Source organism: Solea solea, chromosome 6 (genome assembly GCF_958295425.1).
Source record: "Solea solea chromosome 6, fSolSol10.1, whole genome shotgun sequence".
Classification (NCBI taxonomy): domain Eukaryota; kingdom Metazoa; phylum Chordata; class Actinopteri; order Pleuronectiformes; family Soleidae; genus Solea; species Solea solea.
The window spans coordinates 21655411-21682311 of record NC_081139.1 but is presented as its reverse complement, the minus strand read 5'-3'; the positions used below and the strand labels follow the sequence as shown (position 1 = coordinate 21682311).

At 39.7% G+C, this 26901-nt stretch overlaps 2 protein-coding genes across 8 annotated transcripts in view; one reads left to right on the top strand and one right to left on the bottom strand.

The window, feature by feature from the left end:
- LOC131460610 (RNA-binding motif, single-stranded-interacting protein 2-like) overlaps window positions 1-3679 on the bottom strand; it is a 34951-nt gene extending 31272 nt beyond the window's left edge. Inside the window, exon 1 of one of the 2 annotated variants that reach the window (XM_058631235.1) lies at window positions 3509-3679. In XM_058631235.1, coding sequence (XP_058487218.1) covers window positions 3509-3580 — 72 coding nt within the window. In that variant the 5' untranslated portion in view covers window positions 3581-3679. The remainder of the gene's footprint in view (window positions 1-3508) is intronic. The other variant, XM_058631236.1, reaches the window with a different exon arrangement.
- An 18081-nt stretch (window positions 3680-21760) lies between these two features.
- The window catches only part of LOC131460698 (low-density lipoprotein receptor-related protein 1-like), a 117783-nt gene continuing 112642 nt past the window's right edge, over window positions 21761-26901 (top strand). For all 6 annotated transcript variants that reach the window (XM_058631414.1, XM_058631413.1, XM_058631412.1 and 3 more), the window contains exon 1: window positions 21761-22436. In XM_058631414.1, the coding sequence (XP_058487397.1) occupies window positions 22358-22436 (79 nt within the window). In that variant the 5' untranslated portion in view covers window positions 21761-22357. The remainder of the gene's footprint in view (window positions 22437-26901) is intronic.

Sequence of the window (26901 nt, the reverse complement as noted above, 5' to 3'; positions counted from 1 at the left end):
ATTTCTAATGGAAACACACAAAAACATATGTACCATACTATACCAAACCAAACTGTTCCACTCGGTGGAAACACTGCTATTGAAACTGTAGTGTTTACTATTTTGACAACTTCAAACTGTAATGTTTAAATATAAAACAATATTGATTAGATTCAAACCACTGTGAAATGAGCTCACAGTGTTCATTAAGTCAATCAGCTCCACATAACTCCCTGTGTGCTTCTCATTATAGAAGTGTTTTTATCTCACGTTGCCTGGCAACATTCCCGCACTGTACACAGGAAGTGTTTTATTTCATATCGAGACAGACAAAGACAACTACTAGCATGGAGCTAGTAAAGCCAGGCGGCTGCAAACAGGTTGGAGTATGACTGAAAACACAGCACAGATCAAAAAGTTTCCGAAGTGAATTCCACTGCTCAAAAAACCCAGTTTGACAAGACAAACTCCTCCTGCCACTGTGCTGTCGCTGTATACACACAAACGCTCCCTGAGTAAGGTCTGATAATATTGCTTGAGTGAGAGCCCATTTTCAGATGAAGAACGCAGCATACAAATAATGCTACATTGCCACCAAAAAGAGACAGAATAATAACATCAACAAAAATCACCAACAGCTTTAATTTACTGTATGAACATGAAGAGGCTTTTGCCCAATAAGCCAGTTACAGACTATAGCTTTAACACCGTTATATTGTAACAGGCATTGCTTTACAAGAAGTGAAATGTGGTTCAACCTGAAGTAAATAACAGCATTGAAAATGGAAGAAAACATCCAATGTGAGTGCAGCTTTGCGTATGCGTGTCTGCGCAATACAAACATTTCACAGACAACAATGTTTTCCTCAGTGTTGACATCAGAATGAACAGCAAGGCGTTGCCCAAGACAGTACGTCAATATACATTTTAAAAATGCCATTCAGGAAAACACACAGACAGACAGAGACACAGCTGAGCAGAGCAGAGGGAAATGAGGCAATCCCGTATAGATATATGTATTTTTTTTTCTTTCTTGTCTAATGAAAGAGCTTTTGCCATCACTAATGAGCCAGCTCTGTCCATAGAGAGAAGACACATGATAGTCGTGACTTCAGCCAGAACAAATCAGAGTGCACTACACAGCAGGAGGGAGAGGGTTAGGAAGACAACAACACTTTTTATTCTAAAGGTCCTTAAAACTAGTCCTTTTTTAGAATTCATATCATGTTATTAGGGCTGCAGCTAATGACTACTTTAAAAAAGTAAAATTTAAGAAAACATAATATTTTATTTTATTTTATTTTTTCAAACAGTGATTCTTCAATCTATTCTTTTTGTCTTCTATTTGTTTTTTCCAAACTCTCTACATGGGGACCCACTTTTTTAAAGACCACAATATGAATTGGTGGATTATATAGCGACTAATTTATAGCCCTATCTGAAACATATTTGGTATCATTTTGAATTGGTAAAGAAATTGTTCATATTTTATAATATTTTAAATTGTTACAACATTGAACAGTTGTTTATTTAGATCATCTCACAACAAAAGACAGAACGACAACAGAATAGAAAAATGCAACAAAACAGTACCCGTATTACAATTCCGTTGTTTTATTGCTTCTCATATAGTACTTACATTTTATTGTGATATCTGTATATTTTGTATTCCATCTCTTATGTTTGCCCAGTTTATATTTTTAATATTTTGTGCTGCTGTAGCACATAAATTAAGTTTTTAGGTTCAATAAAATATGTCTATCCAGGCCATAGTGGGGCCCTAAACACCTCCTTAGAGTAGCCTGTGCTTGAGTACTATTGATAAAATTACAGTTGTGTTATTTAAACCAAACCAGTGTCACTTTTGTTGTTGTTGTTTGTTTTTTTTTTACATCAGAGGGCAGTAAAATCACTAAAGTGGCCAAATATTTATTTGCACTTTCGTATTCAAAGTGAGGCACTGAGTGCGGTGATAGTGAACTTGAATCAACAAGTAAACCAGTTTAATGGTTTGGTTTGAACAGATGTGCAAATATGCACTAAATACTCAATCTTCAACTCCAAAATAAAACCATTTTTTTTACACATACCTAGATTTTATATGTTGAAACGTGTTATTTTCCTCCACACACTATTGGGGGCAGCCACTTATGGCACTTTTCCAATATACAGTTCTGGCACTACTCGGCTCTACTCTAGTTTGGTATCTGTCGTTTTCCATTACTCGACCTCCTCACGTGGGCGGGGTCGTCACAGCACGGCTGTGTGAATCTGCTGTGACGCTGTTTTATACGTGACACTAACACACAAACTAAAAAACTCGACACTCTCTGATCAATCAGTGACCGGCAGTCTGTCAACATCACATTTTAGTATCGGCGCAGCTCGCTTGGAACCTCACCAGAGCAGCTGAGTGGTGAACTGTATAATGGAAAAGCACCATTAGTTCACTTATGTGTGTCTATTTATCAATTTATTACCATGTCTCTAATGTATGTCCATATATGTTAGATTTTATTCTACTATCACATTTATATTCTTTTTATTGCTGCATATGTTGTTATCTTTATTTTTATTTTTTTACATACACAAACCCATTAATAATTATCAAAATAGTCAGTGATTAATTTGGTAACTGAGCAATAATCAAATAAACTGTTGCAGACCTAATCTTTCCTCTATCCTGTACATCCCACATTGATCCTGGCAGGACAGTGTCTCTCCCCCGCATGTTGGTAACAAAAGTGAAAATGTCAACAGTGACTGCAACCACGAGAGCAGCGATTCATATTCCTGGGAATGTAGTCATCATGGTGTGGTGGGATTTTTCGAGGGGTGGGGCATGGTGCGATTTCAAAAGGGAAACGAGGAGAAAAAAAAAACTTTTGCAAACTTACGCGGTAACGGAGACAATGGAAGAGCAATTTTTTTTTGTTACCGTAGATGTGAGGTGACGGAAAGAAGGATAAGAAGAAGAAGAAGAAGAAGAGGCTGGATTTACTTTGTAGCGAACATGTTTCCCCGCAGCCTGCCGTGTCCTCCCTACCCCCACTTCCACAAACACTTCCACAGCCTCACACACGCAACATAAAAGTAGTTTTCTCCCTCCACCATTGACTTTTTTCTCTTCATGTGAGTAAGCAGAGCCATATCGACATCCTCACTGTAGTAACACACACACACACACACACACACGAACGCGACCAAATAAAACAGCAGTTGTACAACATGACAGGACCGAGCGGCGGCCGCTTTCTCTCTCACACAAACACACACACACACACACACTGAGCTGCTCTCTCAGCTGTGTTTTCACTCCAACTAAAGTCTCAACTTAAATTCACTACGTTTCGCTGCTTCTGTTTTTTTTTCAAGGACACTGCAGCTCAGTGTCACAAGCCGTTCTCCTCTCTTCTCCTCTCTTCTCCTCTTGTCTTTGGCGGCAGTTACACACACACTCACACAGTCCGGCAGCAGGAGAACAAGCCTGAAGAAATAAGGAGGGCAAAAAAGCCCCGAAAGCCTTTACCTTTTTGCTGTTTCTGCTGTTGTAGCCGTTGTATGGGTTGATTCCTGCCCTTGGCGGTACGGAGAGCAGCATTTTTCCTCGGCGCTGTGTGCGGAGCGGCGAGCACAGCCCAGGCTGCCAGCTGACGTCAGCAGCTGGGGAAGTGAGAGCCTGGAGTCCCGCTGCTAGACTGCGAGTGGTGCTGCTGCTGCTGCTGCTGCTCTGCTGCTCTGCTGCAGGACAGGGGGCCCCGCTGTTGAGGCCCCTGGGCTGCTTCAAGGGGTTCCTTCAATCTCAAGTCTTCATTGGTTCTGTACACAGAATTTTATTAAATCCTCCCTTCTTTCTACCACCACCACCACCACGTTACACCCAGAAAAACGAATCACAGCACACAAAATTATTAAGAATTAACATTTGATTTGATTTAATTTAAATCCATGGTTCTCAAACTGTGGTATGTGTACCAGCAGTGGTACGCAAGCTTCCTCCTAAAGTACTTGGGTGGGGGGGGGGGGGGGATCAGAAATACTGTTATACCAGCTGAGGAGTTTTGACTGGACTGCATAGAAAATTAAACAAATAACAACAAACATTTAAAATCAACGTGGGCGGAGTCATCACTGCACAGCAACATGAAACTAGAGCGACTTCGTTTTACACGTGACACACATACACACAAACGAGTGGCTAGTGACTTGTAAAGCAGTTGTTTTCAGTGTAACTGATGTTGGACGAGAAGAAATGACTCACAATCTCTGTTTCAGTTCATCCCAAAGGTGCTCGATGGTGTTGAGGACAGGAACAGTCAAATTCTTACACACCAAACTCATAAAACCATGTCTTTAGAGTCCTTGCTTTGCACACTGGGGCACAGTCATTTTTGGAAAAGAAAAAGGTCTTCCCCAAACTGTTGCCACAAAGTTGGAAGCATAGAATCATCCCAAATGTCTTGATACGATGAAGTGTCAAGACTGTCCTTCATTGGAGATGAGGGGTATACCCCAAAGCCTGATTGAAACACCTGAATTAAATACTTAACAGGTGTGGCCAAATACTTTTGTCCATATAGTGTATTTAAACTCAGGCCCTGTCCACACAGAAATGGAACAGAACATAAACAGTCTTTGTCATTTTCGTTTTGAAACGGTTTTCCATAAACATGGAATTGTTTCAGGAAACCTTCATCCAAACAAAACGCCCAAAACAGCTCTAAACGCATATGACAAGCCTGTATGTTTGTCAGAGGAGAGGACGATGTAGGGCATGCACATGAAGCATGCCCTACATCGTCCTCAGATGTGCAGACTTTATTTTCATGACGCTTCATTTGTTCAGAATCAGCTGTTTTTTTCACTGATGATTGGACAGATGTGGTAAAATCATCACTTCCAGGGAAGCTCAGCTTCTCTTGGAGTCAATGGAGCAGTAGTCGGGCGCAGACGATGGGATGATGATTTGAGGGAGTGTCTGAAAGATGGAACCAGCTTTTGATAGCCTTTTCTGCCTCAGTCCTGTGTGGATTTTGCGAGGGAAGTCTGTGGACAAATAGAGGGTCTTTTTGTGTTATTTGCTTGATAATATAGACCATTTTCATTTGTACATATACACTGTAAATAAAAACACTATTATAGCATTTCAGTTTTACATAATATCACATTTCCTTGTTCTAGAGGTTTGTTTGCAGAATTTATGTAAGAATGTATGTATAAATAACTGGGCCTGAAATGAGCTTCCTCTGTTTCAAAGACAAGCAACGGCCACTGGACCACAATCTCCAAACACAAGAGGAAGATGACGGCAACGGCGATGAAGATAATGACAGTAAATGCCAGCAGAAGACAGAGGTGGAACTATGATGTCATTGTTTTACCAAAGTAGTATATTGGTTGTCTACACAAAAACATACGGTGGTGTTTCCATAAATGACCATTTCAGGTCTCTCAAAACTCTGTTTCTGTGTGACGAGTTTCATCCACTCTGCCTTGTTTGTTTGTGTTGATTGCTAAGTGCTCTTAACACACTGATGTCTGGATGTCAAAGCAGGACATAATGTCACATAATGTCATTAAGCAAATCAACTCCTGTCAAAGAGGTTTTTTATAATACCTTAAAACCGATGACGTGTATATGACTTATCAACATTGGTAGGAATGGAGCAATATGTGTGTTTTCTTTTTAATGAACAACAATGGTGCAAATATAATACTTTATGTTGAACCTGGAATCAGCTTATGTTTGTAATTATTAGTATGTAATGCCTGCAAGAAATACCATCCACCTATAAGAATCAAGAAACAATGTATATGTCATTGTTTTTAATCGATGAGAAAGAATGAGCTAAGTTTTGTCTTCACATCGCAAAGTACCAAATCAGGATCAAAACATTTTCCTTCACCACTGGCATTTTCATAGCCATCACCTCACGGGTGCCTTTAAAATGAAACTAAAGCTACGAATAATAAGCTGAGTGTGTCGTATAAAGTTTGAGCTCTGCATACCAAGCAATGTTACTTGTATATAGAGAGCACTGTGGCGATACGCCTCATTTATTGTTTGTGCTGACACCGCCAACTTTGTCATGGCCAAATGGCCCTGTGGTGGATTGACAGCTCGAAAAAAAAAAGGATTAGACAAACATTTTTGTTTTGCTATTAAAAAAAATCTAAAAAAGCTGCATTTTTATTCTCAAATAACATAGGGCCATGGTTCAGAAATCTTGTTCTTTTGCATATATCAGGGTGTGTGATCGGAGTGGAGCTGAGGAATGTGCATAGAAAATTAAACTTTATCTCATCTTATCTCTCGCTCCATCTTCATCTAATGTGGCTATACCAGTGTGTGAAGTATATGTGAGGAAGAGGAGGAGGATGAGAGTGCAAATTATCTTATTGGGAGTAAATCTGCCTCCTGTGAAAAGTCCTTAGCTGACTTTGCTCGACTTATTTACGCCACTGTATTTTAATGCATTTTCTCAGGTGGTAATTGGCATAAAAACTTTGAGAACCGCTGACTAAGAGTATGATGTCCTTACTAATATAGAAATGATACATGTAGTAAATATGCTTTTTGGGCCTTTCCAAAAATAATAGCGTACTTTAGACTTCCTCATAAACATTGTAATGTCTTTAAATGTGTTTCTCATTTCTAGTTGGATTTGTGTTGACTCAGAATAACTGTAAATACTGTGATGGCCTCTTGGTATGCAATCCATTTCTCCCGTGCTAAATTATGCAGCGTATTGATGCAGGGGCATTTTCACACAAGAGACTTAAAATCTGGCCAATTTTAAACTGCTGGAGGCTGCAGTCGCATAAGCACAGGCCATTGAAAAGATACTGTCTCGTAAATGGTCTGAAATAAACATCTGTATGATCCACAGAGATGTTGACTGGTGCTGGGATAATGTGAAGTGTATGTGGTTGCAGCACTAACAACTTCCTGTAGTTTCCTCTGAAGGTCACAGACGAAGGCTGTTAAACGGCAGACACACACACACACACACACACACACACACACACAGGGTACTAAACCTATTCATTTGACATCAAAGTGTGAATGTGCAGTGTCCTGAAGTTACCTTTCACATCTCATCCATGGCTGCCCGGTCACAGACTCTGGCTTCTTATCTACATCTGCTATTTTTAAAAGACTTTTCACTTTCTCCTGTTGCCAGCGACTGGCTGGGAGATGTATCCCGACACAGATGGGCAGCTGAAACCTAATGCTTAAAATGCAGTGGCATTCAATATAATCAGACCCGGTTACACTACAAAGAAATGGTTCCCTAAAGCACTTCTGCAAATCCGCTGCAACTGGGTAACTTATATATACAAACACCAGCCACATCATGAGGTGCACATGGCAAGAGTGGCACTGGGTGTGGTCTTCTGCTGTTGTAGCCCATCTGCTTTAAGGTTTGATGTGTTGTACGCTCAGAGCAAGTGGGAACCAGTTGTGATGTCACCAGTAAGACTGAACTCCCATTTTGAAACACTGAGATTTGTCGTTTGATGATACCAGCTGTAAGTTACACCGGTGTTTATTGTACTTTATCGTCTTCTGTGAACGTTATTTAAATGAATATCATTTTCAATTGAAGCCCTGAAACTAGCAATCAAGACCAATTAAGACAGATGTAATAAATCAAGCCTGCGCTCCAATTCAAAGAACCTTATTGGTTGTTTGTAGCAGATTATGACCAATAGTTCCATTACCTTGTGTGTGTCATCATCAAATAGCGGCATTTGATTGAACACCGTACCTAAGGTAAGTCCTATTTTTTTTATGTGTTATTGTCATTGTCTGTAACTTACTGCTAGCTAAGTATTTTTAAACCCTAACCTCACTAACTCTCACAGCAAATACCAGTGTTGTAGCTCTACTACCACTGGGGGCAATACATCAGGGAGGACAGGTTTTCTCATAGGCAGTGTTTCCATTGAGTGTAACAATTTGGTTTGGTTCACAGAATGTTTCTTATTTTTTTGACTATTCTCTGTAAAACACAGAGATGGTTGCGTGTGAAAATCCCAGAGGAAGACGCCATGGCATGGAAACGTAGCACTCCCACAGAGTATAAAATAATCTGAGCTGAGCCGTTTCTCGTTATAGCGAGATCGTTTCAGCTGTCGTGCACTGCTGAAGGATTCAGACTACATCTGTCTGCTGAAGACACTAAATACTATGTGGATGTGTTAATGTTAAATATAACAAGAAAACTATCTTGTAATACAGAGAAATGGCTCAGATTTTTTTCTCCTCTGTGCGGTTCTACGCTTCTGTATGGCACCAACAACCATGCCATGTTCAAAGTCTCTAAGATCATCTTTCTTCCTCACTCTGATTCTTGGTCAGCAGATCACCTTGACCATGTCTACATGTTGAAATGCATAGAGTTTCTGCTGAATTGATTTTTACATTCATAAACAGTTTAACAGGTGTTTCTAATAAAGTAGCCAGTGAGTAAGAGCCATGTGCTCCATTGGTGTGTCATGGTGGTTCATTGTTGAATATATTATTATTATTGTTACCAGGAATCAGTGTAACTTTCTTGAAGACTGGACGTAAAAGATGTATGAATTATATTTTTCCACACAGTCTCAGACTGCAGTGAATTTTAAAATCGGTGGTTCCCCTCACAATTTGTCTGTTATTGAAATGAGGGAGTGGAGCTCTACAAATTTCCCAATTATTAGAACTTAAATTTGAGCAGTTATTACACACAGTGCCAATAATCACAGTTTAACCTGGAGGAATAAATGAGCATACAAATCTTACTTTAAAAACAATTTTTTTATTATATCCCTTTATCATAGGCTGCCCAATTGTCTATACGTGAACAGCACAATATCGGACAGAATGGTATTAATATGAATAAGTGTGGTAAGCACTTTGTGCCGGTGTCTGTTTCATTCAGCTCTGCAGCTTGTCTGTGGGCTGTCCCTCTGTCTGCTTTTAGGAACACACCAGTGACATTGTTGTACTCAGCAGAACCTCAGTCTGGCACACACCCAGTCACTGACGACAGCATCGACATTGTTTGGACATCAACAGGCTTGTTGCTAAGTTACCCAGCCCCCTCCATCCCAAGTTCTCTGGCCTGTGAATCTATACTTATTACCTCTGGAGTGCACACATGCATGTATGTGTGTGTGTGTGTGTATCTCTATGGATTGCCTAATAGAGTACATAGTGAATAGTTTTAAAACACAGGTCAAATGTTCATTGTTAAGCAATTTATTTTTCATTTTAGTTGTTTATTAACATAACAGCTGATATAGAAGTCATATTTTTCTTTCATTTTTAAGCACTGCCACCCAAATGCTAAATATATATGGACTACTGCACATGTGAGGACCTCCCTTTGCCTGCATTAGCAGCCACACACATGCATTCACAGACGCAGAGCTGCATCAGCGCCGTGGGGGTGAACCTCTGTCAAAGTGGGCTATTGTTTGGGAGGAAGAGGAGGGAAGTGGACATGAATGGTGTGGAAAGGTTCAGGGAGTTCATGTGTGAGTAAAGGGGCTCGGTCACTGTCACAGTGCGGGGTTCAAGGTTACAGCGGCTAAAAGAGCAGGCGAGACGGCAGAGTTCCACTTCTGTCCTAAAAGTATTTTGTAATCTGTCTACCGTTAAATTCACCAGCCCTCTGGGCTACATTTGACACTTGACCTACATTAAATAACAAGTCAACTGTGGACTGCCTCAAGCAGGAATCTCTTCATAAACATACACCGCGCAAGTTAGACAAACTGTATATTTAATTTATGTTCATACATGACAGATACCATTGCAACATTCATCCAGCAGCAGCAGTAGTGAAAATTCTTTGGGTAGGAGTGCTTCTTGGAAAACATGTAGAATCCAAGTTAAAGAAAAACTCCAAGACACTTTTAAACTATTGAAATACCTTAATCAGTGATATATATGGTGGCCCGGGAGTGTCAAACACTACAACATTTAAGAAAACACAACATTAACAAAACACGACAACATTAAGAAAATGCAGCATCAGTAAGAAAACAAAAACAACAAAACACTAAGAAGAAAACACAAAGACATTACAAAAATGCTAAAACATTAAGAAACAACAACATTACAAAAACACAAAAACATTAAGGAAACACCACATTAAGAAAACACAACAAAAATTGCAAAAACATTAGCAAAACCTTAGCTCTACAAAAATGATTTTATAAAACCTTAGCACTACAAAACATTAGCAAAACCTTAGCACTACAAAAACATTAGCAAAACCTTAGCACTGCAAAAACATTAGCAAACCCTTAGCACTACAAAAACATAAGCAAATCCTTAGCTTTCTAATCTTTGTGCTCTCTCGATGTTTTAGTGTTTTTGTAATATTTTGTGTTTTCTTGATGTTTTAGTGTGTTAATGTTGCATTTTAGCATTTAATGTTGTAGTTTTTAGCACTTTAGGGCCACCGTAGATACAGTATGGTCATTTTAACTGTTGTGTTTAACAAATTTATTGATGGTAATGCACCTATAGTATTATAACAAACACATCACCCTGATGAAAGCATTTTAATAATTTAAAAGAAAGTCACTCTTTGACTTTGTAGCAGTTGTAGTGAATAACTGACATGCATATTGTAATAAAGTCATTATGTAAAAAGTAGCTCCAGATGAGATAGGTTTTAAAATTTAATGACCAACACATGTTCTTACTTAATTTTGTTTTTTCTTAATGGCACATCATCTTGGTGTTGTTTACATCCCTGCTGTAGTCAAATAGAGACGTTATGTGTGTACGACAGCACAGACAAACAGATGAATGAGTTTCACGTGAGACTAGTTATTTTACACGTCTGCTCAACAGACCACACACACACACACACACACATGCTCTCGTACTCAGACAATCAGTCAAGCATTCCCTGTGGTCGGAATGTGTTTTTGAGGGAGAGTGTGAGAGGGGAAGTTTATCGAAGGAAAGGGGTGAGGGGCGGGGGTTAACAAAGAAATTCAAAGAAATTTGGGGAGTTCATGGGCACAAACACTGTGAGTTTTTTTTTTCTGTGAACAGATGTAAAAATCCTTCTGTGTCTGTGTGTCAAACAGTTACATCATAACTCCCTGATAAAAACAATAAAATAAAGTAAAGCACTGTGCTTTGTGGAGAGAGGGACAGGTTTAGAATGTAAATCTACACTCTTTATTTTTGATAATGATATTTACTAAAGTTGAAAAAAAAAGAGTCATTATTATGAGATACTGAGTGATAATTATGAGATAATGTCCTATAATTATGAGATGTTAAGTCATAAAATTATGATATACTATCTCGAAATGATGACTTAGCATCTCAAAAAATACGACTTAGCATCTCATAAATATGACTTAGTATCTGATAAATATGACTTTATATCGCATGATCTCATATAGACTTTATATTTCATATACATGACCTAGCAGCTCACAATTATTATTGTATATATAATATCTCATAGACATGCATATATGACTTAATATCTAACATACATGACTTAATATCTCATATTGACTTGGCATCATTAGTATCTCATAATTATGAGATAGTATTTAATTATATATTTTGCCTTTTAACTATGAAATACTATTTCAAAACATGACTTAGCATCTCATTATTATTGCAGAATTATGACTTAACATCTCATAATTATGACTTAATATCTAATAATTATGACTTGATACCTCATACACGCGACTTAATGCCTCATATACATGACTTAGCATCTCATTATTATGAATTAGTGTCTCATTGTGCACATTGTGCTGGGTGTCAGACGGCTCGAACCTTCACCGCCTTTTTAATGCATCCTTACCTTCACAGTAAACCAGTAAGATCAGCTTAATGTTTGTGTTCTCCTCAAAAATCTCATCTATAAAGCAACTTTAAAATATGAACCTTTTTCAACAAAAATAATCATTTACTTGCCGTCTCAATTGCTTCTCATGTCAATGAGAAATAAAGGGTAGAAGCTTTGGAAAATAGAAGTAAGGCCTGGTTTTCCATCAGATTTATTTATTTACTGTTTCATTTTATTGGATAATGCGGCATTTACATCAATGCATGTAAGCCCTGAGACATGGAATCAAATCAAATCACATCAGACGTCATATCATAATAAACTGTAGGCAGAACCACAGTGATCTGCACTTTCTCTGTTTACTCCTCATATATTCTCATGACTTCCCTCATGTTTTTTCTTCCTGAACACGAATGGCGACTCAGCTCCTTTCAAAAGTACATGAATGGACGTTTGTAACAGTCAGTGAGGATCGGCATTGTCACAGAAATCATGTATTTGCTAATAAAATGTGTATAAATCCAGTCTAACACAAAATTCCAATCAAGTTTAAACAAACCTCGCACAAGAAAAGAAAACACAATTATTTTCTTCTTTTTTTTTAACCAAAATTTGAAAGGCGTAAAAAGAAGTTGTGTTTCTTTTTTTTTTTTTTGAGTGAACTATTTCCCACATGTTCCAGCTGGAAGTAATCAGAGCAACAGATTTGAGAGTAAAAGAGGCAGAAAGAGTGCCTCGTGATGGAGTGGGAGGAAAAAGTAGAGAAGGGGTTGAGGGCGGGGTGGGGGGTGGGGTTGGTTGGGAAGGGGACAGGGAGCTGAGCGGATGGGGGAAGGGCTGTTTGCGCATGCCTCAAATTCCTTAGGTGTTATCAGTGTTGCCCGCTCCATAATCGCTCTTTTTGAGGAGGGAAAAAAAAAATTACAGGTTGTACAAGAGAAGCCTCCCTGAGTTTGGAAAGGCTGGTGCTATTTATTTGATTTTTATACAAAGTATACACAGTATATATATATGTAGTTCTTTTTAGGGGTACAATATGTCACAGCAATGACATGCGTTAAGTTTGTGGCTTACAACATAATAACTACTCAATAATTTCATTTAATTTACTGCAAGTAAAATTAACAATTAAACAGAGGTGGAAAGAGTACTGAAATATTCTACTCAAGTAAAAGTACCATTACTTTGATACTTTGAAAAGTGTACTCAGGTTAAAGTAAAATAAGTAGCTTGTTTAAAATGTACTCAGAGTAAAAGTTACTTAGTTACTTTTTTAACAAGTGTTGATTTGTGTCCTGCAAATCTCACATGAATTGTTTTTAATTAAAGGCAAACCTTTACAAGTTAAAGTGCTGAAACAAAATATGTAAACACATAATGTATCAGTCAACGTGGGTCAAAGGTCACTAATCACTCAGGCACCATAATTAACGCCAATTCACTTTTAATACAGGCCAACATTTTTTTACTCAGTAACGGATGTGAAAAGTACAGTACTTCCAAGAAAAACATACTTCAGTAAAAGTAAAATTACACATACAAAAATACTACTCAATTATAAATGTAAATGTAATTCCACCTGTGCTATTACAGTAATAGCAAATGGCTGCCCAGAGGTGTAAATATGTGGACTTTTAATGTTATCCTCTAGTTTTTCTTTGCTTACATTAAGTTTTCAGTCTGCGTTTGTGCAGTTTCTTGCAGCATAATTAAAACAATGAACGACAGGTGCCAAGGACAGTGTTTACACACACATGCACGTTCTCAGACATTTTGATATTACAGTTCTGAGAGAACACACAAGGCTTCTGTGCATAGACAACATGAACAGTTCCCTGCGTGACTCCTTCAGAATGTGTGTAGATTAAAACAGAAGTAATATTAAGTAATTATGGGAAATGTCTCCTGTGTGACTTTGTCACACACACGCACTTGCTCACACAGGATGTGATTCTAGGAACTTTGATTGATTAGGTAATCTATCTGGCTCTGGAGCGAGGGAGTGGAGGAAGAGAGCAGCAGTAACGGGAGGGAGATGTGGCGTGAGGGGGATAAGTGATGATGTAGGTCTAAATGATAATGAATCGTAGAGATTAATCCATGCAGTCATATGTGGGGCAAGAGGCGTCGTCTCTGGTCAGCTTAAAAAGGCCAGACTTTATTATTTGGTTTGTTGAAAACACCATTAGTCCCAACACAGCGTGTGAGTCACCAGCGACCTGCATCTGCTCTTCGCTCTACAACCTGGCTTCCATCACAGCTGCAGTGAGCTTGGGCGGAGGTGCATCATGGGCCCTAGCTGTGGATGAAAGAATGACGCATGAAATGCTTGTTCCAGTCATGACACAAACCAGATGAATGGTGTTTTCACTTACTGCGACAATAAAAAATTGCCCTGGAAAGAAACTCACCAGCAGAGCAGGAGAGGTCCCCTCGCGGAAGGCTAATAAGCGGCAGTGCTGTCAGATGGTTTTCCATCACACAGCATGAAAATCAGTCTCACAAGGAGAAAAATAATTCAATCACCGCGAGAGAGATTTGTTGACCATTTGACATGCAGTGCTACTTTAGGGACCACTAACATCCTGCAGTCCATATCAAGGTTTTATTTGAAATGGAAATGTTGACTTTTCTTTTCTTTTACCACTCACAAAAGTCCACAGTCACTGTTTCCCTTTATTGTAAAACTATAATTTGAGGATTGCGATGAAATGAAACATATATTTTTTTTAAATAGCAGGTTGTGATCATTTTACAGGCATCTAAAGGGGTTCAGTGTATAAGAATTAATGGCGAAAAATCGATACAGTGAAATATTGTGATATTTTGCTTGCATATCATTTTTTGAACTAATCTTAAAAATGAATATTAAAGTTTTAGTGGATTAGCATGAAAAAAAATCAAGATGGTGCCGTGCTTACAAAAACACAGTATATCGCAATATCACGATAACATCGTATCATGACTTACATATTGTGATACTATCGTATCGTGGTGTCTCTGATGATTCCTACCAGAGTTCCTACCCAAGCACATCAGTGGAACTACGGTGGCCAGCACATACCATAAAATAATCATGCATAGTCAGCCTTAGCTTTTAAACATTAATCACATTCCCTGGCTGGTTTGGTTGCTTTGGAAACATATTCGTATAAAATGGTGGCCTCTGTAAAGCAAGGCCCCTGCTTATAGTGCATACAAAAAGCTAATAGTAGCAGAAATTGAATATACTAAGTGTGTAATCACTTTATCATTAAAATTTGGGTTTCAAATCCACAGAACAAGTCATTTTATATACTCTAGACAAGAGGCTTGCTTAATGAAGGCCTGCGGTCTACTCCCTCAATCCAAAGAATGCGGATTGGGGATTAGGTTAACTAGACACTCTCAATTGTCCTAAGGCAATGGTTCTCAAACTGCAGTACGTGTACCACCAGTGGTACGTGAGCTTCCTCTGGTGGTTCTCTGGAGGAAAACCAAAAATACTGATATTATGTATAATATATACTTTATATATAATATATATACACTATACTGATACTACTGTATATACCAGGGTATGTGATCAGAGTGTACAGAAAATGAAACAAATAAATAGTAATTTACAGTAAATAATAGTAATTAGAGTCACCTTATCTCACGATCCATCTTAATCTAATGTCACTATACCAGTGTGTGAAGTATATGTGAGGAAGATGAGGATGATGAAAGAGCAAATGATTTTACTGGGAACAAATCTGCCTACATCACTGTATTTTAACATTGGTGATAATGGTGGTGCTTGGTATAGAACGTTTGAGAACCACTGTCCTGAGGTGTCACGGTGAGAGTGGACTGTTTCTTGTGTCTGTGTATTGGCCCTGAGGTGGAGCAGCCTCACCCCATAATATGACAACCCCCCCGTGACCCTCAAGTGGAGGATTAAGTGGTAGAAAAGGGATGAATGGACAAACACACACTCACAGGTAGTATATTCTGAGACAGTAGCGCCGCAGACCAAGGCAAGGAATTCTGTCCCAAAAACCACGTGTGTATTTGTGTCTGAGTTTCCCAGAACATCAGTGTCACATGTGAGTCACTCGACACATAAAGCATGATGTTACAATAGCATACAGCACACACCAGAGTGTATTGGAGAGAATTGCTCAGAGATGAAACAGGTGAAGCATTAACGCAGTGCAATTTGTCAGAACTATCAGAGACGTGCATGTACAGTAAGAGTGAGTCACTTTCTAATGGCTGCAGGGTCAAATATCAGCGTGAGCCATTAAAACTGAGCTCACTGATGCTCCTTGTTTCCTCTTTTACACACAGTCACGCGTCACTTGAGGAGAAAAGATGGCTTTAAAAAGTGAACAGTCATCCTCCTGGATACAAATCTGATGGATGTCAACAGAGAGGATTTGACAGCCTCAGCTTTCTTGTTGCTTCTGTGCCCAGCAGATTATTATGTTATTATTAGGTATTTGTTCAATATAATGTGTATTACTACCATTTTTAACTGACGTGAAACAGTGAATTAATACTGTTTTACATACAATGTTGTGTTTCTTACTTTGTTTTGAATATAACATAATTTTTTAACCCTGTAATGCAAGCGCACTTTGCATCAGCGTAGTTACACAACGGTTTGTGCACGTGAAAGCCAACGCGTGGTTATTACAGTCATTTCACTCGCACTGTTGCAGGAAGCCGGCCAATCAGCGTCTTTGTCACCACAGAGGAGAGAGTTGGAAAAACGCCTGTACGTAGTTTCCATTTTTTTGGCCTGTTTTTGGACATTGAGACAAAAACTCAAATAAATGTTACTTTAAATATGTTTTATACTGTTCAAACTGTTATTTTTGTTTTTCTTACATGGTAAATACCCTATTTTAACAAGCAATAACTTCCAGATATTGAAAGTTATTCTGGAAAAATGGGCAAAAGCACTTATTCACAGGACATTTTCTGGTTTAACTTTTATGGTTATGGTTAAAATAAGCAGATGGACATTTTGAGGCTTATGCACAAATTTAGTGAGTACAAAACATAAGAACACAAAAGAAGAAATAAATGCAGCACAACGAGACTAAAGTTTTACACCTCCATTGTGACTTAAATATTATTTCAAAACATTACATTTTTGTTATTTTTACTAACTATTATGGTTTTATAAGGAAAGTAGCATATGCATATTAACCTTTTTATGTAGGCTTTAAATGCTTTTTATCCAATGGACTTTCTGCTTATTCCTTCACTATATCTACATTTTTATTGTCATTTTGTGCATTTTATTGTGGAAAATGAATCAGGTCTGTGCAGTAAACTCTTCACCGGGACATCTGCCGTGTGTGTTGTGCCTCCACCTGCTGGTACGTAGTGTTTAATGCCACCACACATCAACATTTTCCCCTTTAAGGAGCCCCCAAAAATGTTTGGAAAAACAGCAACATTACAGAGAATTCCTGTTCCCAGAAATGCCTGTATGTTTGCTCTGTCTTCACACAATCAAACAGTGTGTGTGGGGGGGGTTGTTGTTTTTCTTTTCTTTTTTTTGTCCAGTCTTGTTTTTTTTATTAAGCTGTTTCTCTTCTGGCTATCACAATAAAAGCTCAAAATGCTAAAAATAAAAGCACGAAGCAGAAAGCGTGATTAAAAATGATTTGAACCAACAGCCTTGTGACTGAAGAAAGAGAACCCTGTGTGTCTGTTTTTAGTTAAGTCAGGCTTGGGCAAACAAGGCTTTTTGCTACTCTGACGTTTTTGGACTCAAACTCAAAACATTTCATAGGTTAAGAATTAGTGTTGTGTGGCCGTTGCTATGTACGGCACGCTGCAAGCACTGGATTATGCACCTCAACACTTGCCAAAACATCCCAGTGCATATAAAAAGAAATGGTAAGGAGAAAGTAGCATGGGGGGGGATTAGTGAGCAAAGCTGATTGAATTAACACAGAACAAAGCCTGTTGCATTGTTTTTTTTCCTCTGAAATTTAAGAGAATAATAATACATCAATGTGTAGTAATGACATTTCCCTTCTCTGGGCAGCTCTGTGCTGTATATTTGCTGATCTTGTCCTTGAATGCAACTATTATACAACCATATTTTATCACTGAAAAATCAAAAAAGAAAGAAAAAACCTCTCCGACAGACAGAAAAGAACACTTAAGAACAAACAGTCGGAGTGACTGTATGTTTTTCCCCCTCTTTTTTTTTTAACACAAAGGACCCATTGTTCTTTGGACTGCATGTTTGTCAGTGTAGACCCACTAGGTGTCAGTGCTGCACAGCATTTCACAGAAAACGTCCAGGTGGCACATGAGGTTGAACAGATCCTGTAACAGTGTAAAGTCCAGGCGTATCACTTTGTATAATCAAATCTAAACGGATGCATTAATTACACGACAGCCACAAAGCTCCTGGTTTCAAACGGCTGCAAATGAATAAAAGTATGTGACATGAAATGGATGAGAGTCAAACTTTTGCTGTCAAAATAGTTTTTTTAAAAAGTACAGGAGGAGGAGGAGGAGGAGGAGGAGGGGGGAAAGACATTTTTCCCACTTAACTCTAAAACCTTTGCTTCACTTGGACTTTAGCCTTGAATGCGTGTTTTTGCTCTCCTAAAGCCGAGAGCTGCGGCAGTTGTTCAGTGCTGTGTTTAGAGGCCGAGGTCAGTGGTTCTCGATGCGCTTCTGAGCGAATGACATTAAGTTAAAAACAGGGTTGTGTTGAGAGGAACAGGAACACGCGGGTTCTGTGAGAGCTCTGTGAGTCTCTCTCTCTCTCTAACAAAAACACAAGCTTATACACGTTATCAGTTGTGGATTGTACTGAAGCTTTTATGATTTCTTATCACACTCCCATTATCCTCCCATTTGATGACGCACTATTGCTGTTTGTAACAAGGGTAATGCATTATTATGCGACAGCACATGATGACTTTTATGAATCTGTGGTAGCAACTGGCGCCTAACTTGGGTGTCACGATATAAAAACTATTTATTATACTATTACACAATATTTAAAAAAGCACTTTGAAATGACTGTTTTATGACTCAGACGCAGTCTCTTTATATAACATGTCATAATGACACAGTCCATCTGAGGATTGTAATTATTATACCAAAAACTTGCCCTTGGCCTTTTCTAAGAAGCTGTTTGCCGAGGTTTTCATCATGCAGACGTTTTATGTGGAGATAACAGATAATGTCAGACAAGACGCCGAACCTCATAAATCCACCGATTAATGTAACGGACACATTCAGCAAGTAGGGCAACATTTAACTGAAGTTAAAGTTTATTTCTGGAGCAGGTTTAAAAGCAACCTCAGCTGACCAAACTGCTGTACATACAAGACAATAATCACATGGTTATAAGTTCATATTAAATGAGCTGTGAATGCACAGTATACACAGCTGAGATGAGATCCCATAGCACTTATATTGGCTTTTACTTGCACATATAAAATGCACAGATATTCATATCAACCCACTCCCTCATCCAACCGAGGACAAGGACGAAGGAAGATTGAGACATTTTTCTTTGGTGGAATTTCCTGCTCTTGCGTGAGGACGGACGCCACATTTGCTTTTAATCGTATCATCCGGCGGATAATGTTGCAACAACAGGCCGTTTTAATGAGATGCATGTGAAGAAAATGGTGAATTCAAATGTCGGAGAGCTCCAGTTCCTATGAGATAGAGAATTAGGAATGGGAACATAGTTTGGGTCGGGACACAGTGTTGGACCTGACATGTGGACTTAACTGCTATTATCTCCTCAACGGTGATGGTATCAGACACGGACTGAAGCCTAGGTCTTAATATGTGGCTTTAACTGGGTGTCATCAGCGCAGAAGATGAATATCATTGTCATATTTAGGATTTAGGATGGAGTGAAGATGGTGAAGAAGAATCAGGAGACAGTTTAGGTTTCCCCCTACAATTCTAAGCCTTACAGGTTTTTTAGGGCAGAATTGACAAAATAAATATTAGGATTGATAGTTCGGCTGATAGGAGAGCTGGTAAACTCTTCACTCAATGTCAGCCTTGCTCCAGCTCCCTCTTGTCCTTTTCTGTCCCCCACCTCTCCTCTGTCCGCCATTTTTTCCCTTTCACCCCAATCGGTCGAGGCAGATGGCTGCACATGTTTGAGTCTGGTTCTGTCAGAGATTTATTCTTTGGTTAAAAGGGAGTTTTTGCTTCTCTCCACTGATGCATTAGAGTTCACCCATTGAGTGAATTGTTGGGTTTCTCTGCTCTCAATTATGTTGTCTATGTACAGAGCCTTGAGATAATGTATGTTGTGATTGAATTGAACTGAATTGCAATAATAGTGTAACTGTATGTTTTTTTTAATAATATTTGTTAAATTTCCCGTTGGTTGCAAAGATTTACGAAACACCTGCATCAGTCACAAGACATCATGGCTACAGATAAAACCAGAGCAAAAGGAAATATGGAACATTTCTCATGCTAAACTTCACTGAGTCGATAAAGTTTTGCCAACAAATGTGTCTAATTGAAACTTTTCCCCCAACAAATTGAATCCAAAATGAATTGGCATTCTGGCCACTGGTTCCGGTCCACAGATTGGGAGGAAAAAAGTGGTAAATAAACCATGGACAAAAGCAGACTGTCTGGAGTAACTCCAGGAGACTCACCATTACTGTCAAACAGAAAGTTATCCATGTGATGTATGCTGTACTTTTCATTTTAAAATTGTTTAAGAAATATTCTGTGAAAAACCACACAGTCACTGTTTCCCCCGAGGAGCAACACATAATCACCCTATTGATTTTCATATGGTCATGACTTTCATATCAAACTACTATTCTCTTATTCCTCTTCAAAAATATTATTGAAAAATAACAATAATCCAGAAGCGCGAACAAGGACTCCACATGTTACAGAATATCCCTGGCCTTTTCACTCTAAATTGTTAAAGTACAACATATGGACCGTTTCAGAAACAATGTCTTACAAAAGAATCTGTGAGGCAGTACAAATATTTACTATATACTGTCGTACTTACTGTATATCGTGGTTATTTTAATGGATGAATCTGGAAACTCTTGACCTACTGGCAGCGCGCCATGGAACCCCATGTGTAAAACTATGAGGGGATAAAGGGAATGTTTTTTTCCCCAGTTATATAACCACAATCAGAGTGTGTTTTACTGAGGAGCAAGAACGAATACCTTATTGTTTGATTCCGTTTTTATTTTGAGTTCCCTTAGAGCGATAAATGTGCATTTTTTTCTTCCTTTTTAACATTATGCTCATCATCTTATTCTTAAAAATAATCATTTAAGCTTTCTGATAATGGCCTTAAATTGCCTCTTAAGAAACAGATAAAGCATTATGACTTGAATTCCTCAAAAGAATCTAAAAATAAAATGACAAACCTGCAAACTGGTTGTCCAGTCGCATGTGTTATGCTGCTCATTGAAGCCAGAGCTGGAAGTTATTTGGCTTTATTTTGTAGTTGATGATTGCTCATTTCCTGTACATGTGTTCTAAGTTTTAAAAAACAAAATCATTAAACTGGTTTACTTGTTTAATCCAAGTTCAGTTCATCACCACACTCAGAGCTTGACTTTGAATATGAAAGTGTAAATGAACCCTCTTATGACTGTCAAGATGGGGGGGGGGGGGGGGGGGAGATTAGGGCCCCATAAAGGCTTGGCCCGGCCCTGACTGAACCTGTCTCACTTGTAAAAGAGGTGAAAGTGACATCCTGGTAAATGAAACAAACAACTGTGAAAGGATAAATGATGCACGGCACAATTAAAAGTGAAAGTTTGCATGACAGTGTGATTTGGTTGGAGGCTGATGAAGGATGAAGGTGTCGGGTGCTGGAGAGAAAGAGAGAGAGGGAGAGAGAGAGAGAGAGAGAGAGAGGGAGGGACAGTCGATCCGCTGCTGCTGCGACGTCACCGCTGACTGACTGACTGACTGACTGGGCTCCAGGGTTCAGGCTCAATCAGCAGCAGCAGCAGCAGCAGAGGTGGTGGTGGAGAGGAGACAGAGCAGCGTCTGATCCACTTCTGCTTCCTCCTGCGGCTTCAACACAGAACAAAACCAAGAGAGAGAGAGAAACAGAACAGACGGACAACTGCGTGATCAGAGGCTCCAGGCAGCTCTGCTTCATCTCGACTGCACGCCCGGCTGTGTGTAGCTGGATCCTCAGTCCAGCCTGCGAAGCCTTTGTGTGACAGGGCTGTCCGTGCATCCAAGGAGCAGCTGAGCAACACTGTTGGGGCTGCTGACAGAACAAGAAGAAGAAGAAGAATTTTTTTTTCTCTGCCTTGACAGAAAATCACCCCGCGAGTGCGCACACAGCAGCAGCAGCAGCAGCACTGTCAGCTTCGCTGCGCACACAAAAAAGCAGATTTCAGCTGAGAAGCCTCCTCCTCCTCCTCATCATCATCATCATCCTCATCATCATCATCATCACCATCGGTTACACGTCGTCGCCTGTCTGCAACCTCCGGCTTGACAGCACCAAGAGGCGATTGATGACTAATTTTCTGTCCAGATAGAATCCAGTGTTGCGCACCTCGGCCAACATGTCACTGGCAACAGGATTGCTTCTCCTGGGATTGTTGCACAGTTTGGAAGTAATCTCTCCAGCACTGGCCATTGATGGTAAGCAGAGCTTGATTTCTTTTATTTATTTATTTCTGTGAAGCCTAACACTGGAGAAGTGCGTCCGTGCAGATGATAGCGGGACTTGTGTGGCTGCATGCGCGTTATAGGGGGAGACACTTCCACGGGAGAATGAGTGAGACAACGTGGAGGGGATGACACCGCCGAGGCGAGACTCTTTTGTCTCTGTCTCCCGGTGCCACATGTGAAGATTGCAGCGGCTGCACAGACACTCACACATCCACAGTGACAGTGGAGCGCAGGCCTGAGTCTCTGCTCCAACCACTTGTTTACACTTTAATTATAACACAATGTAAAGGCACCAGTCACATTGTCATATTATTATATTACTACTATTCTTCACGTCCACTGTCACATTTGTGGTGAAAACATCATGTCACCAGTGTTTATTCCACTGTGTTATTTATATTCACTCCACAAGTGCGTGCCTGTTGTGTCTGATGCGAGTGTTTATCTCATGTAGTTTTATTGTGTGTGTGTGTGTGTGTGTGTGTGTGTGTGTGTGATGCTGTTATGATTCACAATGTGACTGATGCATATGCTGGGTTACTTCAGCTGAGGTATAAACTCAGCTCTTACCTCAGATGTTGATAAGGTGAGGCAGGGGCCCCCGAAACAATACTGAAACCTAGTAATGGGCCAAAAGCAAACATTTACTGTATTGTATTGTGTTGCATGGTAGGAAAACGTAAGGTTCTGCCTGGAAACTGAAATTTGTAAAGCGCTCACTCTCCTGCACCAAAGCCCATAGAGAAAAGCAGCGTTTTTAGCTTGTTAGGAACACTGGTGCCTCTTCTACTTCTGCCACATTTGGTAACTCCGTGTCACACGAGTGAATCCAAAGATGTGATTTCAAATGCAGAAGTCACACAATAATACATTTGAACTGAGTGATGCAGGTGGCAGTGAATCAACAACACCTGTGTGGCCGTGATGTGAAAGCTCTGATTTTCTCCATGGACTTTGGTGAGCAGTTCACAGACTCCAGTTTCCAGTTGGGGGAAAAAAGGCTGTTTATCTGCAAGGAAAAAAGTGGCCAACAAAATTGTGAAGATATTGTAGGAGCAGGCACAGATTTTTATCAGGTGAGCCTTTCGTGAAGTGGCTTAAATTTGTTTTCTCTGGAGTCCCTGCTGGCAGCCGTGTTTTCATTAAGAGCGCGCATCTGTGTCCTAGATTTGTTCTCGGAGAATTTGGCAAAGTCAGTGCTGACAGTGTGTCAATACCAGACACAAACACACCAAAAAGACCTGAAATATCCCAACATTGTCCTCAAATCCCATTATATTTTCATAAAAAACAAAATAGCAGATTATTATTTTAACATAGGGGGCCAAACAGAACCTCTCTGCGGGCCAAATTGGGCCTGGGCACCTTACTTTAAACATCGCAACAGTACTGTATGTCATTACTGTGAATTAGGATGATTGTTGGGATAATCACACTGTACAGGTTAGAACCCACTGATCCCCAGCAGTCAAACTGTGATCTGCAGGAAGATAGAGAGCACTTCAAAACAGCTCCGCCCACAAACACACACACACACACACACATGCACGCACACACGCCTTCAGAGCCTGTAACAACTTCTGGAAACTATTAAGCCTCACAGTCGTACTCACTCCCTCCTCTGTTTTGTGAGAAAGGAACAGGTTGTTATCAACGAGGAGTGCAGACAGATTGGCTCGATTCATTTGAGGCGAAAACAGAATGTGGGTTTATTTTTGTAGAGATATAGTGTCTCGCATTCATCCAGGGAATGTTGAACCTGTGAATGAACACTGAGAATATCTCAAGATGGCGTCCACTGTTTGGAAAAAGAAGGTGCCGGTCTTGCCGTAACGCTAATCTGGTTTTCTGAAATTGACGTGTCATTACATTTCGCGGGACTTAAAGACATTTGACTGATTAAAACCACGAGCCACTGTCATCGTCGAGCCATAAATGCTTCCCTCTGCCTTTGAAGTCAACTCATTGCACTCGGCAATCCGGTGCTGTGAGCTTCTCAGGCTGCGAAATCCACATAAATTACTACCTCTGAGGTAGACTTGGTGTGCTTGCAGTCACCTGCAGTTTCTCAGCAACAGCTTCGAAACCCAGCCTCAAAACAAACGGCCTCTGCCTTAATGTGCTGTTTTTGTTTCAGTGAAATTTTCCTTGAGTCTTGAGCCTTAATGCCATGATTTGATGATTCAGCCGTTGACTGTATACCACAGGAGACGAAGCCAGAGGTGCGTTACAATCACATTATTCAGCTGCCGGGGGAAGATGTTGACTTTAGCAAAAAATCACGTCAGTGTCACTGTTTTCATTAACACTACGAAACAGACTGTTCTTCAACTCAAAATATAGCAACTGTAATCTATCATTAAGCCTAACTGACGTTTGACAGTCAGCAAAACCCATTTGTTAAAGGCAGAGTGATTTAGTAACATCTAAGGGTGTGAGACTGCAGAGTGGAACAAACAGAGACAGACTCATCCTCTCACCCCTCCATTTCTCAAGCACATAAGGGAACTACGGTGGCCTTCACATACCAGAAAGGATGTAAGCACATCTCTCTCCACTGGGGCTGCAACGACTATACAATTAATCGATTATTTATCGAAAAAAAAAAATTTCTGGTTCATATAACATATAATAAGTTTGTGGACAAAACAATATCATAATTTCCAATAACAATTGTTAGTCGCAGCCCTGCTCTCTACTCTATCCTCTTTCTTCCTCGTTGGCTCAAAATGGCGTCCTCTGTAAAGCAAGGCCCTTACCTTAAGTACATCTTAGCGATTGTACATCTATACAAATATATTTAGGGTTAGCATATTTGGCTTCCGTCTCCTGAGTGCTGCACGCTGGATCTTTGAAATTGCATCAGACAGGTTTCACGTCTCCTGTGGTTTCCTGCTGACTGTCATGAGGATGCAGCAGCAGCAAGACAGGTGCAGGTATTTTCCTTCAGAGTTGTTGCATTGTGCCATAATAAGAATCCCTGCTGAATGCTATTGTGTTTTTATTGTTTTTGATAAAGACTGACACAGTTCCTTTGTGCAGTAAATGGTCAGTCAGTGTTTCGAAAATTCCATGACAATATCATGTGATATTTTCTTTTTTATTGTAGCTTACACAGACAAAAGGGTGTCTGTTTAATAACATTCAATATATTATTTGTTGTATATTATTAAAAGCAACAATTCACACATCCACATCCAAAAATAGCAACATTTCCTTTTACCTCGTATTGCTTTTTTGAATCTTGGGTCCCTTTGAACCACATATGCTACTTGTAAAAGTTTTTTTACCAAACATGCCTTTGACGTGTTTTTCCATTTTGTAGAGCTCTAAAGATTTTCTCTCGCTGTCTCGGTTCCGTAGCCACTCTTTGAGCCACCAACAAAACCCTGCTTTAATTGGGTCGAAACCACTCTTTGTTTCCCAGAGGGTACCTCCACCAACAGTCACAAATTGTTTCAGAAAGTGACGCTAATTGGAGAACCAGTGGAAAAGGCCCTCATGAAAGACTCCACGTCGTTTCACTCGGTAAAAAAAAACGACGCCACTGTGAAAAGATCACAGGACCTCCGAGACGGCCAGGAACTACTTCAGCTGCTTCTTAGCTGGAAAGAATGAAAGCGTGAACTGTGCTTATATTTTCTTTCCTCGCTCATGTCAACTTTAATCGTTGATACAGATGTTTATGAGCAGGCCGTCTCTATCTGAAAAGCCTGTTCATGCATTTGATGTTTCCTTCGTTTTCCTCCGCTGTTCATAAACTGTTCATAAACCACATCCTCCTGAATGAAAGCAGCACAGGCTTCTTGTTAATTAACTCACAACCCAGTTTGTCCCTTTGGAGGTGTGTGTGTGTGTGTGTGTGTGCTACAACATTTGGTGGTGGAGGCTGTAGAGCACAGTGTCAGTGTGGTGATGTCACCATTCAATGGCACCTACGTGGCCAAAAGGTCACCACTTAACTGTTTAGTGACCTCTGAGGGCAGCGTGGGTAACAGTGTGCATTTGTTAGGTGCTGCTTTGCTGTTGTTGACCTGATGTCCCTGCAGCAGCAACAGTTAAACGTGCTGCAAATGTGAGATGAGTATATTTAACACTGCTATAAATGTGCGGTGGAGAGCGAGTATTTGGTTGCTGTTTAAATACCTGAAAGGACACGGTGAAAACAGCCACTACTGCCGCGCTGAGCTGAGCAGAGAGGAAGATAAACACAGTGCTTTTGTTGAGGAAAAACAACAAGGAGGATAAATGAATAAACTACTGTGGGAATTGATGTGTGCTCAACAGTAATAATGGCATCCCTTTACTATATAAAATATGATGTTTAATTATACCACCAGGGCCAATAAAAAGTTTTGAATGAGTCAATGTTGATAGCAAGAGTTTTGCTCCAAAAGGAATGTTAAAAGAAAGCAGTTGTTAACACCAGATAGAT